At 43.4% G+C, this 17,266-nt stretch overlaps 1 protein-coding gene across 1 annotated transcript in view; it reads right to left on the minus strand.

Annotated features, from left to right (window-relative positions):
- Positions 1-2,201: 2,201 nt before the first annotated feature.
- UBTD2 (ubiquitin domain containing 2) overlaps positions 2,202-17,266 on the minus strand; it is a 61,115-nt gene continuing 46,050 nt past the window's right edge. Inside the window, exon 3 of the mRNA XM_037398235.1 lies at positions 2,202-8,438. Within this exon, the coding sequence (XP_037254132.1) occupies positions 8,041-8,438 (398 nt within the window). The 3' untranslated portion in view covers positions 2,202-8,040. The remainder of the gene's footprint in view (positions 8,439-17,266) is intronic.

Genomic DNA, 17,266 nt, shown 5'->3' on the forward strand with positions numbered 1-17,266 from the left:
CCATAAGTTACCTTGATACTTTTAACCCAGGTTTGGAGGGACCAGCCACCCTGAGCTTTCAGCCAGATGCTCCCTGCAGCATCCGGAGGGACCCTGGGGTTCCGCGCTGACCAGGGCACTTGCCCCAGCATAAGCAGCACCACCAATATGGGGTCCACAGTTAAAGACCATTTCCCTTAGTGCTGTCCCTGGAGCCCAGCACCAGGTAGTAACGCAGCACTGGTCCGCAGGAGCACAGACCGAGTGGGACGGGCACGTCACACCAGGATGCAGCTGTAGCCAGCGGAAAGCAAGGAGGGGTCGGCGGGGGCCAGGAGCCAGGTTGTAGCACCCACCATGGGGCAGAACCCCCACCCTTGTCATTGCATGTTATGCTATGTCATAGAGCAAGATACAGGTCGATGAAATATAAATACAGGCACAATATAAACTTTAATGACGTTAATTTGGAATAAACCCACTGTAAGGTAGAACACATAGCTGTGGAACAGATACGCAGCCTTCTCCCCCAAGGTCACACGCCGCAGCGTGTGAAGCTGCACTCGATTTCACTGCTTGCAGCAGCGGCTGAGAAAATTTATACTCTTGTGCAGTTTTGACCTAGAATCCACGTTCTTTTGGGGTTTTTCCTTCGGTCAACAGTCGGCCTGGAGTCCCCCAACCCACTTCATACACACCAAAATGCACTACAGCTGCACACCAAGGGCAGCTCGCTGTGGCGTGGGTACGTATGCACACATGCAACACCTGGAGATGGACATCCCTCTTACTACTTGGCAAGCGACCACACTTTTCCCAGCTAGGAGTTGGGTAAAGAAAGATCACACGCAGTTACACGCTCCTGGTGCTGAAGGACATCAGCTCTGAGAACCTTCCCTGTCCATCCTGGAGGAGGCAGAAGCAGGGCTGTCACATGGGTCAGAACAAATGGCTGCAAACAAGCCTTTGCACCTGTTACTTTACATATGCGCATATTAAAAAGGGAATATGTACATATAAGATATTATATACACACATATTAAAGGAATAAAACATATATATATATGTATAAAAGGAAAAAAGTTCCAGGAAAATCACGCTTCTTTGTTTGTAGCTGACATCACAAATTCTACCGTGAAATTATCCCAAGATTAAAAAAATAAATAAATAAATTTGAAATGTTTAGCTGTAATAACATTAAACCAAAGTGCCCTACAAAAAACTGTTCTTACTCCTCTGATACCTTAGGTAGTTAATCAAGACTATAAAAGTGGTGACCTGAATTAAGACAACATGTCAGTTAATGTAATTATAGGACAATTACACAGATCCATTATTTTGCAGCGTTCAGCAAGGAGCCAGAAGCACATCTGCAGACAGCAGGCGCCAGGCACAGAGGTGGCTCATGCTGGAGGTCTGAGCACATCTCCAGGCCCCGCATTCTCCATGGATCGCACACCTTATTTGCAAGATAAAACATTGTCACACACTGAAATTATTACCAAAACATGTCTCTAGGGTATCAGACAGGTAATGAAAAAGTTGTAGAGCTCCAGCTCGGAATCAAAAGGCCTACTGAAGAAATTAAAAAGGAAAACAACACTGAGTTTATTCCTTAAGGCATGGCATTTCCAGGATTACTTTTATTTTTTAAATGCAGGGTGAAAAAAAAATTCTCTTTTTTTTGTTTTAAATACAGGAAATTTTGTACAGCATTTCTGAGAGAAGTTCATGATGGTTTGCTCTCAATGGTAAAAAGATCTTCCCTACATTAAAAAAAAAAATAAAAAAAATCACATAATTTAACAGTCTAAAGACGACCTGCTTGTGCTTTGCAGTTGATTAAAAATACGGGCACACGCTACTGCGATATGTCAACCCAGAAACAGAGGTACAACATAAAAATACATAATGCATTTTAGAAGTTACCTGATGTTCACAGCATCTTTATATTGGCATAGAATTCTCCATTGACTGAAGGAGCCAGGGAGGGGAAAAAAGTTAAAAAGCATGTTTCACACAACTCATACATTTGATTTTTAAAAGACTTTATAAAAGTTACAGGGGCAAAAATACAGTCACGTCACTGGAATCCCCTCGTCCTTGCTTCACTGCATGTTGGAGCTGCGCATTTTCTGTGTCAGTACCAAATCTAGCACCTTATCCTATGTAACATGAATGTTTGTTACATGGCACACACAAACAAACTGCATACAAAAAAGTTTTACCATAAAAATGAAGATATTTATTCAAGAAGTACAAATTTGATGGTACCAGCCATCTTTGAAAGCCATTACCATGAGGCAGAGAGGACACAAACCGAAGTCTCTTGCTCAGAGCATATGAAAGCAAGTGTCTTACAAATTGCCAGCTAATGCAGTCATTTCAATCATTGCTCAAAAGCCACCTCCACTTTCTAAACATTCCCTGGACTTAACAGAGGCACAAATAGGGTTTTCAATGCAAGACCAGTTAGTTATTTTTAATAAAGCAATCCGCTAAAATTTATTTTCTTTTAAAATTTTCTTAAATTGTCTCCAACCTTTGACTGGACTCAAATTTCCTAAAGAGAAAAGGGACTTGAGAACGAGCAGGTGCAGAATTTTTGGAGCTCAAGATGAACTAAAAGTTTTAAGGCAGGAGTCAGGATTTTAAGTTCTCTATTTGCCCCATGGCTCTGATCAAATGATCTGTAAAATATACAAATGCAGAGTTCTACTGGATAAATACCCAACAAGCGGTCCTGCTTGGAGGGCAGGAACATACTTTTTCACGGAGAGTCCAGTGGACACGTTTATTCAAAGTCTCAAAGTCCACGGTGAGAAGCCCGCTGGTTACGTCTCATCTTCCAAACATTTGACTTTTGTAGGCTCAGTGGCATTTATGTCCCTTGGAAGGAGACCTATAGCTCCACCTCCTATGAACAAGAACAACACACACGCAGCTAGGGAGTATCTAAGCGGATGAAATATGGAAGAGGAGAGCCATTTGCAGAACAGAGCAATCAAAAACACTTTATGAAAAGGAAAGTCTCAAAGCAGGCAGACTCGTATATACAGCCATTAACTAACAGAAGTGTTTGTAGCTGCAGATAGAATAGCGGGACATTCATCTTCTTTGGGAGAAGACAGAAACACGATTGCCGGAAAGTTTAACTCCAAGGCTTCCTAGCTGAGTTAACTTGCAAGGCAGACCACCAACATCTAGTGGGTTTGAAGCAATTTTTTTTTTTTCCCCCCCCAAGAAAGTTGCAGAGCAGACAAAGCTCATCCCCCCACCCAAAGCAAGTCAGCAAAAATGCCTTTCTCAAATACCGCTACATCCTACTCCAGGAAAGCGCAAGCTGTCCAAGAGCTGCCAGCCCAGCCATCATCCCAGAGGGAGTCAGAATTACAGGGGAAGTGGTGAAGGGCAAAGGAAAAAAAAAAGCCCCGTTTTCTAACTGAGACTACTTTCATTTCAACATAACAGGAGCTGAGCAGCGTAGTGAGAAAGCCAACAAATTTTTTTTCTTTTTTTTAAATGTAAACATTCTCTGCATAAGGTGCAGGGTGTTGGATGTATGTACAGTAACATAGAAAAGAGTCTGTAAAATATAGATCAACATACAGAACTGTAGCTACCACTTATGCTTCTGAAGAAGATAGAAATGGAGAAACATACAGCATTCAATTCGTCAACACTTACACAGCAAAAATGCTTTCAAAGCTCCATGGCTAAAAGCATCCCACCACTGTAACAAAAAAAATTTTTAATAGTTTTTAAAAAGTTTTTACATTATTTACTAACAATGGATATATATGCAGAAGCATGTCATACTACAGCAATATTTTATCAATTGACCATCTGCTTTACCAAAGGTTATGCACATTGCCACGTGTTGCCTTGTTGCTCTAATGAACCCCTCTTTCCTCTCCTCCCCAAAGCAACTTAGGAACTTTCTGTGAAAGGCAAAGAGGAGATGGGTTTTGTTTGCTTGCTCCTGGGTGAGGTTTTGTGTTGTAGTTACTACGGCTTTTAGCATTGGGGTGTCTATTAAAGAACCCAGCTTACTACACTGCTGACTTGCATTTAGTTTTCCAAGGTATTTCCCAGATCCAGAGGAGCAAAGACTTTCAGAAAACTATAAAAAAAGATCTCGCAGTGCCACTACTCCAAGCTGTATTTTCTGTGGAGGACACCGATAAAACTGCGATGCACCGAGAGCCAAGGCAGTCAATGAAACTTTTGGGAGCTGGATGCTCTGAAGGAGCAGCTGTCACTTGCTTGTGGAAGATGACCCTGAGCATCCTTCTGTAGCACACCAAGCAACGTCTCTACAGTACCTGCAGCTTTTCTGGAGATCTCTTGCCCCAGCAGACTATGTGTGTTCATGCCTCTCTGCCCTTCAAGCTGTTCAGGAGTGTGAACTTTCACTAGGTTATTACTTCTGGGTCAGGCAGAAGCAACAATAAAGAGTATAAAAATCTGAATCACATCGAACAGACCTGTCACTAACATGGTAAAAAATGTTACCTACTGGCATCAGTTTATAGCCAGAGCTAATCAGGAATGACACAAAGGACAGATGGCTCTAACAAAAAAAAAAAAAAAAGAAAATCCTTTTACTCCTTACTTGTCTGTACTTAGCACTGCAGTTCATGGCTGCATGCATTAAAAAAACCCTGTTGCATTGCGCCAGTTATACCCAGGACACCACACAGTGCAGGGCAGCACACCAACCGGCACGGCAACACGCTGCCAGCAGCGCTGAGCTGCAAGCTCAACACACACTCCATGCTGCAAAATAAAGATGCAGACACCAGCGTGCTTCTGTCCATCCTCCCTGGAAGCAGCCACTGGTGTCCACAACGCAGACCTGCACCAGTCCTCCTCACCAGGGCTGCCAGCTAAACGAGGGTTTAGTACTTGGTTAGTCTCACTTCAGCCATGCCTGCCTGGCTCTGCAATTAAATGAGCCTCCCCCCACCCCCACCTCCAGGCACGGGGGGAGCCCTGCTCTGCCCCAAGGACCCACGGGAGCCCCACGGGAGCCCCCTGCACCGGCATCTGCACTGAAGCCCACCTTGTAGGACAAAGACAAGGCATTTCAGAGTCAGAAATGACTGGTCTCTCAATGTATATTGCAACTGCTAGTTATGTACATGGGATATGTTAGTCAACATGCTGTTGTATCCCTGTACGCCTTCACTGCTGGTATTTTTTTAATATATATATTCTAATATTTTTTTTGAAACTTGGAATTCTTTCCTAACACAAATCTTGTAAAATTTGTTTCCATCAGGGTATGTGCTTGGTATATCTGTCATTGGTTGAAGAATAAGTTGAAAAGTCTCCACTTTCAGCTATAAAAGCATTTTACCATTGATTTTTTTCTTTTCAGTTTTAGGTATGTGCTTAAGTGACAAGAGGGAAACTATTAGAGAAAACAGTATTTTCATGAATCAGTTCTCTGTTCTACTCAGAGCCCACTCACAACATGGCCTTCAGATCATCACCCTCCTCCCTGACGCACAAGCAATTAATGTAAGACATGGTCATCTACAACGGCATAATAAAACTGAACCTTTTCCAACTAAGACAGGGGAGAGGGAAAAGGAGTTCTCCCAGACCCTACACTGTAATCTCAAAAACAGCACATGGTGACAATTGCCTGAATGAAAATAGAAAAAAAAAAATCAACAAAATGTATCCTCAAAAAAAAAAAAAAAAGTAGTGTTTTAGTGTTCACTGTTACAGAACTGTTACTCTGGTTTATTCCTCCCTTAATCTATCACGATACACACACACACACCCCTTCCAGAAGCGACTGCACGGAAACGTTACCGTAAAGACCATTTACACAGAGATGTAAGTTAGGTCTTATGAGACAAATAGTGTCTTCCTGGCATGAAACATTTTTTACCCAGTGAAAATCCAAGAGATTTTTTGAGTTGTTTATATATCAAATATTTTTTTCCCCTCTGGAATGCAAAAGATCTGGCTGCAAAAACCCAGTATAGTAATTCACATTTGTCTTTAAAAAAAAGCCTTCACAATAGAAAATTTTTGTTACAGATTAGTATTTATCAGCTTTGATTTCATCTTTAACAAGGAAAAAAAAAAGAAAAAAGAAACCCAAGTCACTTTGGTGTATATGAGAACAGGGAGTTAAATTTCCTTCACACAGCTCTGCCACTGCACTTCAGTCATCCTGCACCAAACTGGGGCTAAAGGAGCTGCATTAAGCCTACAGTTTTCCAGCAACACAGGGACCAAAAAGAAAGCTATACTCATTTGGGGTAGGGTGGGAAATGCATATAGAATGTGGATCTGTTTTCCATCCATCAATGTAAATTCTGTGCCTGCTTCCACCTGCTGGGAAAGACACATGATGTTGTACAGGTGACCTCTGATCCTTCCAGCTCTATGCCGATGCTCACGGAGCAAGAATTCACTTTGAGTCCGAGAAACTGAGTTCTATACAATTCATGAAGGAGCAAAATTAACGAGTTTAAAACTGTCAGTGTAACCCACCAGTTTCACTAGCAGACAAGACACACCTGGGACAACTGTAGCTTTAGACCAATGATTCAGAGAGGGAAGACAGAAACCAATAAAAATATGCTATTCATACCCGAGTAGCACATTAGATTTTGGAAGAAGTCGTTTCAATGATGGCTGAAAACCCAAGCAAATTAGAAATCAAGTTTAAAAGGAACAGGGCATTTGATCTCAACCAAAGGCATTACCAGTCAGGGGTGCGGAGCCGCCAGAGAGCATCTCTAACTGAGGGAACAAGCAATTAGATTTTTGGCCCAAAATACAATGATTCAGATTTCTGAGGCTACCAAAGGATTTGTCATTTGCTGAACGGGCTCCTCTTACATTCTGAAGGGAAAGCACCGGCTGCGAAACACTGCCGTCACGCTCTGGGCTGCAGGCGCGTGGTGGTGAAGAAACCTCCAGTTGCCCTGGCTGGAGAGTCATCAGAGCTACAAGACCGGCTGCTGCTTCAAGTGACACTCACACAAGAAGCTGAAAACCATGTGCTACTGTGTCCTCCTTACCATCTTCCATGCTTTGTGCCCTCCAGGAACTGAGCAGGGGAAGTTGCAATCCGTTGCATCTGGGTGCAACTGCAGTTTAACCCGGACCTATTACACCAGTGCCAACTGACAACGGGGATGCACCTAAACTTGAGCTCACCTTAGCTAGCCTGATCAAAGCCCGTTCTAATGATCTGAGTGATATACAGTATCCAGCAGGCAAGTACTCAGGTGCCAGTCAGCCAGTAAACTTCAGGCTAAGTCAGTCTTGTGGCCAGTAAGTTTACAGTACAGTACGTGAGAGTATACATTGACTAAGTTATTGCCTAAGGCTCCAGCGGGCTGCACTCCCAGCTCGGGAGCCAGCCGTGGCACAGGACTGTGTTGCCATCTTGGAATGTACAATTGCTTGGTCTGAGCATCACCAGGAGGTGCGCACGTGGGACAGAGACGGAGCCCCTCGCCCAGCTCCGCTGCCTGGGGCTGGCTGTGCCTTGGCAAAGCATTTGCGTTAGGTCAAACCAGGAAGGATCCCCGCAAACAGCGCAGGACCCACCCAGAGCAGCTGCGATTCTTGCATGAACTGTACGTGGTGCTGATATGAAATTTTATAAACTGACTAGTTTTTAGTAATAATATTTTTTTTTTTTTTAATAAAAGTGCTCTCTGTTGCTCTGGCTCTATAGATCAGGACACCACCTACAGTTTCAAGAATCATTACGTATTTGTATTGTTTAAGTGAACAATCATCTTTTCCCTCCCTCTTTGTACCTCCTCCCTTTTTCCTTCCCCTTCCTTCCTTTGCCCTTGCCCTGTGCTGTTTGCTGTTGTGTTAAATACGAGATCAGGCAACCCCCAAAGGCCAGTTTACATTTTTATGTTTTGTTTTTGCAGATCTCCATCACAGATGGAATTTTTGCTGGTCATTTCTTGGAACCAATCCATTAGCAGGACAACCCAAAAGAAGAGAGGGCAGTGAAAACAAACCCCATGACAGAGACGGAGGAAAGAAGAATCGATAAACAAGCAGAAATCAGTTTTCCACTGGGGTGGGATTTGCTAAGGGCTGGCTCACGATGACTTGCACCACGTAGTCCTTTGGGATTTTCAGCTCCTCCAGTTTCATTTTGTCTGCCAGCGGCCTGCCCGAGAAGAACCAGCGCTGGCTGCCTGGCTCCACTCCCTCCACCGCATGCAGCCGTCTCTTCATGTGGTACACCGTGTCCATGCTGCGGACCATGAGTTTGAGGTCTTTGCCTGTGGACAGGCGCAAACGAAGCTGGCATTCATGCCCTGAATTGGGTGGGGGATCAGGAATATCCAGAGTCTCCAGGTCGCCCTTCTCCTCTATCATGTTGATAGGTGGGGCGAGGCAGTAGACGGGAAGCTGGTACCGGTTGCCCAGTTCATCGTAACACTCTGTAAGAGCACCTTTAGGAGATAAGAGGGGAAAAAATGAGTATGCATGCATTTTATGTTTAACATTCAAGGGGTCATGCTCGGAAGCATTTATCCTGCTGTTAAAGTATCCCAGTGATGAGGTCCAAATTCAGCTTTTAAAGGACTGATACAAAATTCTCAAGTTTTCATTAAAAATTGCTTCACCTTGTTTTTGTATGGAAACCTGGGGTAGAGTTAAAAGCACCCCCTAAAGCGAAACGCAGCCCTCCCTCCAGATAAACCGGGATAAACTTCAAAAGCAGCTGGAAAAGAGATGAGGGAGAAGGATGTTCTCCCCACGGGTCATTTAGAAGAGGAATATTTCTCCAGTAGCACAGCCTGAGGATCAGAGCACACACACACCCCGAAAACGCTACTTGGATGAATTCCATGATCCTGAACCTGAGCTGTGAAAAGGCAAAATAGCAAAGACCAAAGGCAAAAGACCACTGTCAAAGGAAGATTTTGTAACTTCTCAAACATTCAAAAGTTGCTGAAATGGTTTCATATAGGACTCATGTTTTAGCGAGCACTGCCAGAACAAACAAACATGACCACCCAAGTCAGACAACTCTGTGGCTCCGCACGGAGCACGGTGTCGCCACCAGCACGCCACCCAGCACATACTTTGTATTTGCACAGCATCTCTAACTCCCACATTCAGAGCTCTGAAGTTTCAGGAGTGATTTTTTATTTCCCTAGACTCCCGGGAGGTTGTTTAGAATAATCTGGGTGCCCAGTTAAAGATGGCTGGGCAGTGATTCCTTCTCACCAAAATGGTACAACGCGCACAGAACAGCTCAAGGTTTGTAACACTTACCGAAGGAACAAATACAAGTTGACTTTTTCCACAGTATGAGACACGCTTTATAAAGAAAATTCAAGAACTACCCCGGAAAAGCAGCAGCACATTTTTCTTAATGTTTTTAGAATTGAAGTAGGAGATGGATGAAAGCAGAGCCCTGCTGCCTACAGCACACGTCACCTCTTGCAGCAAGCCAGGCAACAGAGATGCTGAGGAAGCTGCATCCTAAATTGCAGCAGAAATTCCTTCTCACTGGGAGATAAAAAAACCCTCAGATATTCACTCCAAGCGAACGTTTCTCCCGTTTTGAATTTACCTGCTGTAACAAATTTCCACAATTTTGCCCCTAGAGGGGGCACACTCACTTGCAAGATTACCCATCCTTTTGTAGTTGGAAATGTTTGAAGAGGAGCCAAGTCCTTGAGCTACAGAATATTTAAAAAAACTCTTTGACTCGGCAGTTCTGCACACAACACCCAACGGCTCCTTGTTAGAAACTAAGGGCGTTTTTTTTTTTTTCTTGGAGGTTTTTTCCATGCTGACAGTGAATGGTCTTAAACTTTGCTATTTGATCAGCAAAACTACTGCTATATAAAATTATAACTTGGGGATATACTGTGTCACTCAGCCCACTATGACAGCAGCATACTGAGCTGGAAATCATCTTTCTTTTAATCAGAAGCGCCCCCCCCCCCCCCCCCTTTTTTTTTTTAAGGATAGTTTTTGTTGAAAACACACAGAGAAAATCTTTGGCTAAAGATCAATGGTTTAGACGCAGCTGCTTTTGGAGGCTTTTCTGTTTGTACAGGTAGCACCAAGGCAGCTACGCCCCGAGATTTATTGAAAAAACAAAACAAAAAAGGAAATCCAGAAAAATTTAGTTATAGCACTCATTACAATCTTGTATCATTTACGAATCTCAGAGAAAAACAAGTACTTTATGATTTACAGACTAAAGTCTGAAGTTCCCATACTTCAGTTCTGGTTTTACAACGTTCATTTCATTCTGCACGCCTGATCTATTTAGTAAATGTCACAGTTCTAAATTCTGGATCAAAGTTCATAGAAACAAGAAGATGCAGCTTGCTGGAAAGAAATAAAAAAATATCCAAACTTCAACACCCTTTAAATTTAGCTAGAGCAGTTAAACCTGTACCTTTCTTTAAAGCCATCTATCTCAAAAAGAGTGCTCCTACTTTAGGACAGAATATCAAAGAGTTAATTTTAAATACCATGGGGTAAGCTAGCTAAGGAATTTCTTCATCATTTATATTCTTGCCCAGCTGAACTAACATCAAGGTCAAAGCATATGCTATAAACACCAGAATGCTTAATCATAATCAGATAAGCAATATTAAAAATATCCTCTGAAGCAGCAGCTAACTTGGAGGTCTGTCTTATTAAAAAAGTAACAAAAGACACAGTAGAGGAAACCTCTTGCCAATAAAAACCGCATAGTCCCATCCCAGGCTGAGAAACTGTTTACAACAAATTGTTAATGTAACAACAGGTTACCATAAACCTCACTGGTTGGTAATCCCGTTCTCCCACTCATGCTGGTAAAAACATCCCGAAGACTCCCAAGTCCTATTACCTACCGCTCAATGGCTGTCAAGCCTGAATGTATTGATTAAAGCACAGATGGTGACTTTTGTGAGCAGAAGAGACTTTACGATGGCACTACCTCCTTACCAGCACATGGCACCTGCAGAAGGCCAAGCCAGAGCTCCAAGGAGCAGATGAGAAGGTGTTGGTCCTTGCCTCCAAGGAGACGTGGAGCTGCGCACACACAGCCCGGTCCTCTTCAGCCAGGTAATTCCTGAGGGGCTTTACGAGGCTTTTGGTTAAGTGATCTTTGGAGAGCATCAGGCTCTGCTACAACCTTCAAGATGTAAATGCCAACAAAGTCAAAGGCAGAAGAATGTTAAGGGGTCTCATGTTGGTTGGAGTTCAAAATGAAACGATGACTGAACGTCTTAACTAGAAGACGTGGTGAGTCTGGAGGTATTTTAAGTGATTCCCTTATCGGAGAGGAAGAGAGAAAGTGGTTGAATTACCCACAGCCACCACAGCAAGGCCTATCTCACCAGCCAGATGGCAGCTCTTCACAGAGGCACTCGCTGCAGCGTCCCTTATGCAGTGCGCAAAGCATGCGGGAAATTAAACATCCAAACTACAAAACCCTTCGTAATTTTGCTGTTATAATTGAAAAGCATGTTTCTGATTCTTCCTGCAAGGTACATCAGCTCGGGCCACACAAGCTATTTAGCAGAAAGGTACACAAAAGGAATGTCAAGCTTTTATGAGAAAACACAGAGGGGGAAAAAAAGGAAAAAAAAATATATTTTTTTTAGGTTTCTCTGTTACCTCGGCAACCAGGGTCCTTCACCAGCCAGTTACAGCATAGGAAGGATGCAGCCTCTCTTAAACCAGCAAAGGAAAAAGCAACACAAAAGAGAGGTTTTGCAGTTCAGGCAGGCAGCCCTGCAGCCGCCCCTGCCAGCACGTGCTCTGCAGCGGGCAGGGTGCCCCATGCTGCACGGGGACAGCCACCCTGCAGCCCCACTCCAACAGGTTCTCCCTTCCCTGCCGCCCCTTCCTTCCCCAGATCCTGCAGCTGGACACCACATCAGGCAACCAGACCAAGTTCAGGTGACAAAGTCTAGAGGGTGAGTCGGTACTTCGAATTTTCGCTGCTGGATCATACAAAGAAACCATGCAAAAGGAGCAGATTTCAGGAAGAAAGCAGCAGAGAGGATGGGCGGCACGCATGCAGGTCTAGGTGGAAGGCTCTGTACTGGACATGAAAGATCAAGATGTTTTAAGATCTTACAACAATATTGAGGAGAGGACAAGTTAAGCTTATCAACACTTCATATACTTGAGTATTCTTTGTGTATTTAAATACTCCTCTAGATGTTGACATAGCTTTAACAAACTCGGATGCAAAAAATCCTGGCAGACGTATGAGAACTGCCTTTGAGGAAAGTCAATGGCAGAACCAACCAACAAACCAATCTACCCACCCCAAATCCTAATCCTCTCCAACTTCCTATCATTCAGAATTAAGGTGCCATGGCATGTCATCTAAGGAGTGCTTTGAGGATCTCGTTGACTGACTCATTATTCTGAAAATTTCCCAGTTAAAAAAGACTTACACTGTCAAGCAAGCTCTAGAATCATTCAGCATCGATGCTGCAACAGTTACAGAGTTAATTTTATAGGCTTGATTCAAGTCAGACAGAACAGATAATACAATGCTAGAACCACAGCAGATTGAATTATTTTAGTATTTCAAAAGCAACATCAGCCTAGAGACTAAGGAATTCTGGAAGGAGCTGCAAGGCAGAGCTTCTCGTTGGTTGTTATCCAGGTAGGAGACAGCTTGAGACTCTTGGGTGGGAAAATAAGCAGATGTGATCATCAAGCATAAGGAATTGGAACACTTTGAAATGAATTGCCTTGCAGGCCATAAAAACTTTGTTTTGCTAAGATTATTAGGATGAAGCTATTTCTCTGGATTGGTAAGGGAAAAGACTGAAAAAGGACTGGCTGAGACACTGCTTCCACCCCTAGCTAGTTCAGAGTTTGGACTTACCTGTCCTTCTGCACATGAAAGGACTAACAATTTAAGAGACCTAAATGACAAGGAGGTAAAACTTTCGCACAAGTTATTGAAGTCAGGCATACATGACCACACTCATCTAAGAACATAAAACGTTAATGCATTTTCATGGCATTTGGATATTTCTTTAAAGGTGCATACCACTCTCTCTGCAGGAAAAAGCAGAAAATTTCCTGTTTTCTGTTCACGATGTGCCTTTTACTCTTTAAGATTTTGAGCAGTTTTGAGGAGGATTGCTTAGAAACACCCAAAACTTAAGGACTGAGCAGATTTCCATCTCTTCTTCCCTTCCCCCAGACAGACTTGATGCAGCAAGAGAAATTAAAATGACACAAAACAAAACCTAGCATTGCAATGAGTCTAACTAATTTAAGGAGCTTAAGTGTCTGTGTATAACACATTTGCCCAAGGAACAGCTGCTTCATTTGTTTTTCTTACCGAAAAGCTCCATTCCAAACCCAAGCTGAGCCTGGATTGCTGAATAAATTGGCAGTAGTAGAGCTTTCACCTGTACCCTATTGGTTTGAATCCAATATAGGTCACTAATGCTTGAAATTCATTATGAGCATCAGAAACAAGTGGATCTTCTTCTGGGTCCTATGGTACAGCAGTTCCTAGAGAGCAATGACTGAAGCAGAAAAGCTGAACTACATCTTCATCTTTATTAGTCACTGGTTCCTGGTCACAGCTGGGAAACACAGGATCTTGTAAGAAAAAAACAAACGTGTACTGACGTCAATAACACGCAAGAGTGGTGAAGGGTTCAGTACGTGAACAGGGTTGAGACAAGCAAGTAAAAACACGCCGTGGTTTGTTCCAGCTCACCTACAACCATCACAAACTGGGAGGAGTTAATAGAAAAAAAAAATCTCTTTCACATTAAACCCTGTATAACTTAATGACGACTGAAATGGCTTCATGCTGCAGTTTGTAACTGTAGCTCTCCCGTTTTCTGGAGGGCAATGCGTGGGAGTACTCGCGCAAGCCTGTGCCTTGCACCATGTATGGAGAACAATAAAGCGCCTATAATCATTAATGGTATGGATGAAGCACTTGATAATAAACCACGTATATAAACCCCCTCCCATGCTTCTCCCATACTAAACTTCCATGGGCTATGAAAATTTAAACTACCATAAAGCTACTGTACAAAGTCTTTATAAAAGGTACACGCTTGTCTCCTAAGCCACAGCACAACTGCTTACACAACACAGCTCTGCTCTCCTCTTCAGCCTCCCTTTTTAATGAAAAACTTACTCCAGGTCCTTAAAGGATGGGTTTTGTAGATAGTAAGTGTTAAGCGTTTAATAATTCTCATGTAAAATTCACTGAAAAACAACTCTTCCTTATGGGAACATTATCAGTCTGGCTCAATTCCACAAAGGAGAACATCTCCCAGAGCCAGCAGAGCCCAGTGCTTCAGGAGCTGCTTGGCACGTGGGGACCAGCTCGCTCCCACTTGCAGCAACTGGCACAAGACAGACTGGAATTGTGCTCAGTGCATTACAACAAGGGAAAGGAGAAAATTCAAATACTCTGCTACTGCCATTGTAATCCTTTCAGACCGTTCTCTGGAAGGAGAACTACCTCGTAGCTGATTCACTGAATCAACTACTGCACTGCTCACACTCATCTCCATGCTTGGATGTTCTTCAGAAAACCCGGCTCACCCAGGCTCCAAGGTCGCTGATAAAATAACATACATTGAGCTGTCTGAAAAGGCTCTGCAGGGCAATAACCCGAGACATGCTTGAAGCAGAGGGCTGGACTACACAGACTCTTGAGGTCCCTTCCCAGCCAGAATGATCCTAACTAGCTGCTTTTACTGCAACAACGCTTTAAAGAGCAAATCTCAGAGTATCTCACTAAAGATCCCCCATGCGTATCTAAGCCATCCTGCTTCAAACTAAGCACACCTCGCCCTAGCGTGGGGCAGGTTTGTGAACCAAGCTGGCGATCTCATGAGTAAACCCTTCTCAAAACCAGTTTAGCAACTCACGCCTGCATGCTGGCACAAGGGAGGAAAACCCAAACCGCTATCACCGAATCAGCAGCGCGTGGTACCTACAGAACGCAGAGGGCAGCAGCACTGCAGAGCACAAGGCTTGCACTCTAAGGTGGCATCGCCTGCACTCACCTGCCAAAGAAACTGAGATGCATCTGAACAGCAAAGCAAGACAAGGGCTTTGTGCAGCTCCTTCTGCACTAACCTGCTGCCTAACTGGGATGTGCCATCGTCACCCTGTCTGAGGTACGTCTCATCCATGTGTTCAACTGAAAACCAATCCACCTGCATGCCATCGCTACTGACGTTTGTCAAAAACCTTTTTTTTTTTTTTGGTTTGGGCTGAATTTGGGGTTGGGGGCGGGGAAGGGAAGGGGTAGGGGTGTTTCTTTTGAGAAAGGCCTGGTGTAGATATGCAAGGTACATTGCTGGGTATGCCAGTCTGCTCCCTTTTATCATAGCGGAGCACCAGCATCAGTTAATTCATTAGTGTTAATTAACTAGGCTGAAGGTGAAAGATAATTAAGATTAACACAGTGTTCTGAAAGAAAGAAATTTCTGCACTAGTCACACAAGCCACTTTTCTTCAAATGTTAGCCACAGTCCGTAGGTGTGCAGCCCTTACTGTCCCCACTAGGCTGGAGCAGGGAGAGCAGGGCAGGGAGAGGAGAGAGATTAGCTGCCATGGGAGGAGAGACAGGTTGGGATAGAGAAAATCTGGGAAGGAGACAGCTTGTCTTGTGGGAAAGGAAGGCTCAGGGCCCTGAACCAATTCCCTCAAAATACCTGTTAAAAATCCTCACCAGTGCCAACAGCAGCGGCGGCATTCCTGTCAGAACGGGGATCTGCAGCCCCACCGTGCTCATCTGCTGGAGAACGAGGGGAAGCCAAGAAGAGGGGTCCTAAGCCAGAAAGCTCAGCACTTGACAGTGGTGTAACTTACAGAGCAGAGCTAATGCTTTCTTAATACAGTTTTACTAGGCTGTAGGTACCTGTGCTCTATGCAGTTCATTGGCTTTTCATCTGCTCTGGTTGTGGCAAACACCTGAGACACCCATCGGGCTGGTGCACGCCTGTAATCCAGACCATGACTACGGACTGCCAGTTACTGGGCCAGGATTATGAATAACAACTAAACAATGCAAGAAAATTGTGAATTTTAACCACAACCATGGCTTCACAGGCTGGTTAATCAGTCACCCAGTCATAGCATCCTTTATGACAAGTTTCCCCATCCCTTTCCTTGCAGGCTTTTGCCATACAAAGTCTTGAACAGACCGATTCATCAGTGAGTCGTTCTTTACCCAAATGAGGTTTGATAAACTCCATTACGTATTAGCGCTCAGCAGTTGTCATGTTAGCTATACCATATGTACTGCCACTTCTGCATCACTCTGTAAAACTTGGATCTAATACTGCAAGAAGGTAACAGCTTCCAAGAAACATTACATTGGGGTTCAAAGATGACAAGTCTTTTTACTAATGAAGCATTCATGTACTATTCTGCTTTGCATGTCATTAAAATAGATGCCTGTCTAGACAGGTTTCTTAGATAAAAAAAAAATTAAAATATCTGGTTGGTAAGAGTTTCTTTGTATACCCTCTTCATTCACATTTGCTGTTCTCCATTATCCATCATCTTAAAGGGAGTGGGGGCATTTGGAGGGGGAAAAAAAAAAAAAAAAGCAAGCACAGTATTACAGTCGTCTGAGCTTGCATCAAGTTCCTCCATGGAGAGCTGATCTGGCAATATCTAAAGCGACCAGGTTATCTGTTCAGCGTGAGGATGCACAGAAGCTGAACTCAGATTTACAAAAGTTGTCACTGCTTTTGTTACCACTGATTTTTTAACTGGTCTGTTGTTCCTGTAAACCCAGAGCAAATACCTAGCACTCAACACCCAAAATCCTAGAACACACATGGTTAAAAATGGAAAACCAAATGGGAGATTAACAACTGATTGAGATTTTCCTTTTTCTTGCTAACTACAAAGACTTAGGCAGTTTTTCCTTTCTTTGGAGGTCAACAAAGCTTTTCCTCTGCTTTCCTAAAACTGACTTGTAAAAGTCTCCTGATGCAGAAGTCATGGATGTTTGACTACGATGTTGCAGAAAGGCCACCAGAAAACATCACGTACGTACAGGCTCTTGAGGTACAAATGCTTTATTCTTTTATAAAACAGGAGACAATGGCATTTGGACTGCAGAAGTTGTATTAATCCTAAACTAGACCTCTACTTTTATGAAGGCTCCATCATCCTACGAAAAACAACATGCTTTGTGAAGACTGTTTTTGATGTCCAGGAAAAAAAAAAAGTCTTTGTCCATTATAGTCCATATAGGACTTTTTACATAGTAACCACACACAAAACATAACTATTCAGT

Source organism: Falco rusticolus, chromosome 8 (assembly GCF_015220075.1).
Source record: "Falco rusticolus isolate bFalRus1 chromosome 8, bFalRus1.pri, whole genome shotgun sequence".
NCBI lineage: Eukaryota > Metazoa > Chordata > Aves > Falconiformes > Falconidae > Falco > Falco rusticolus.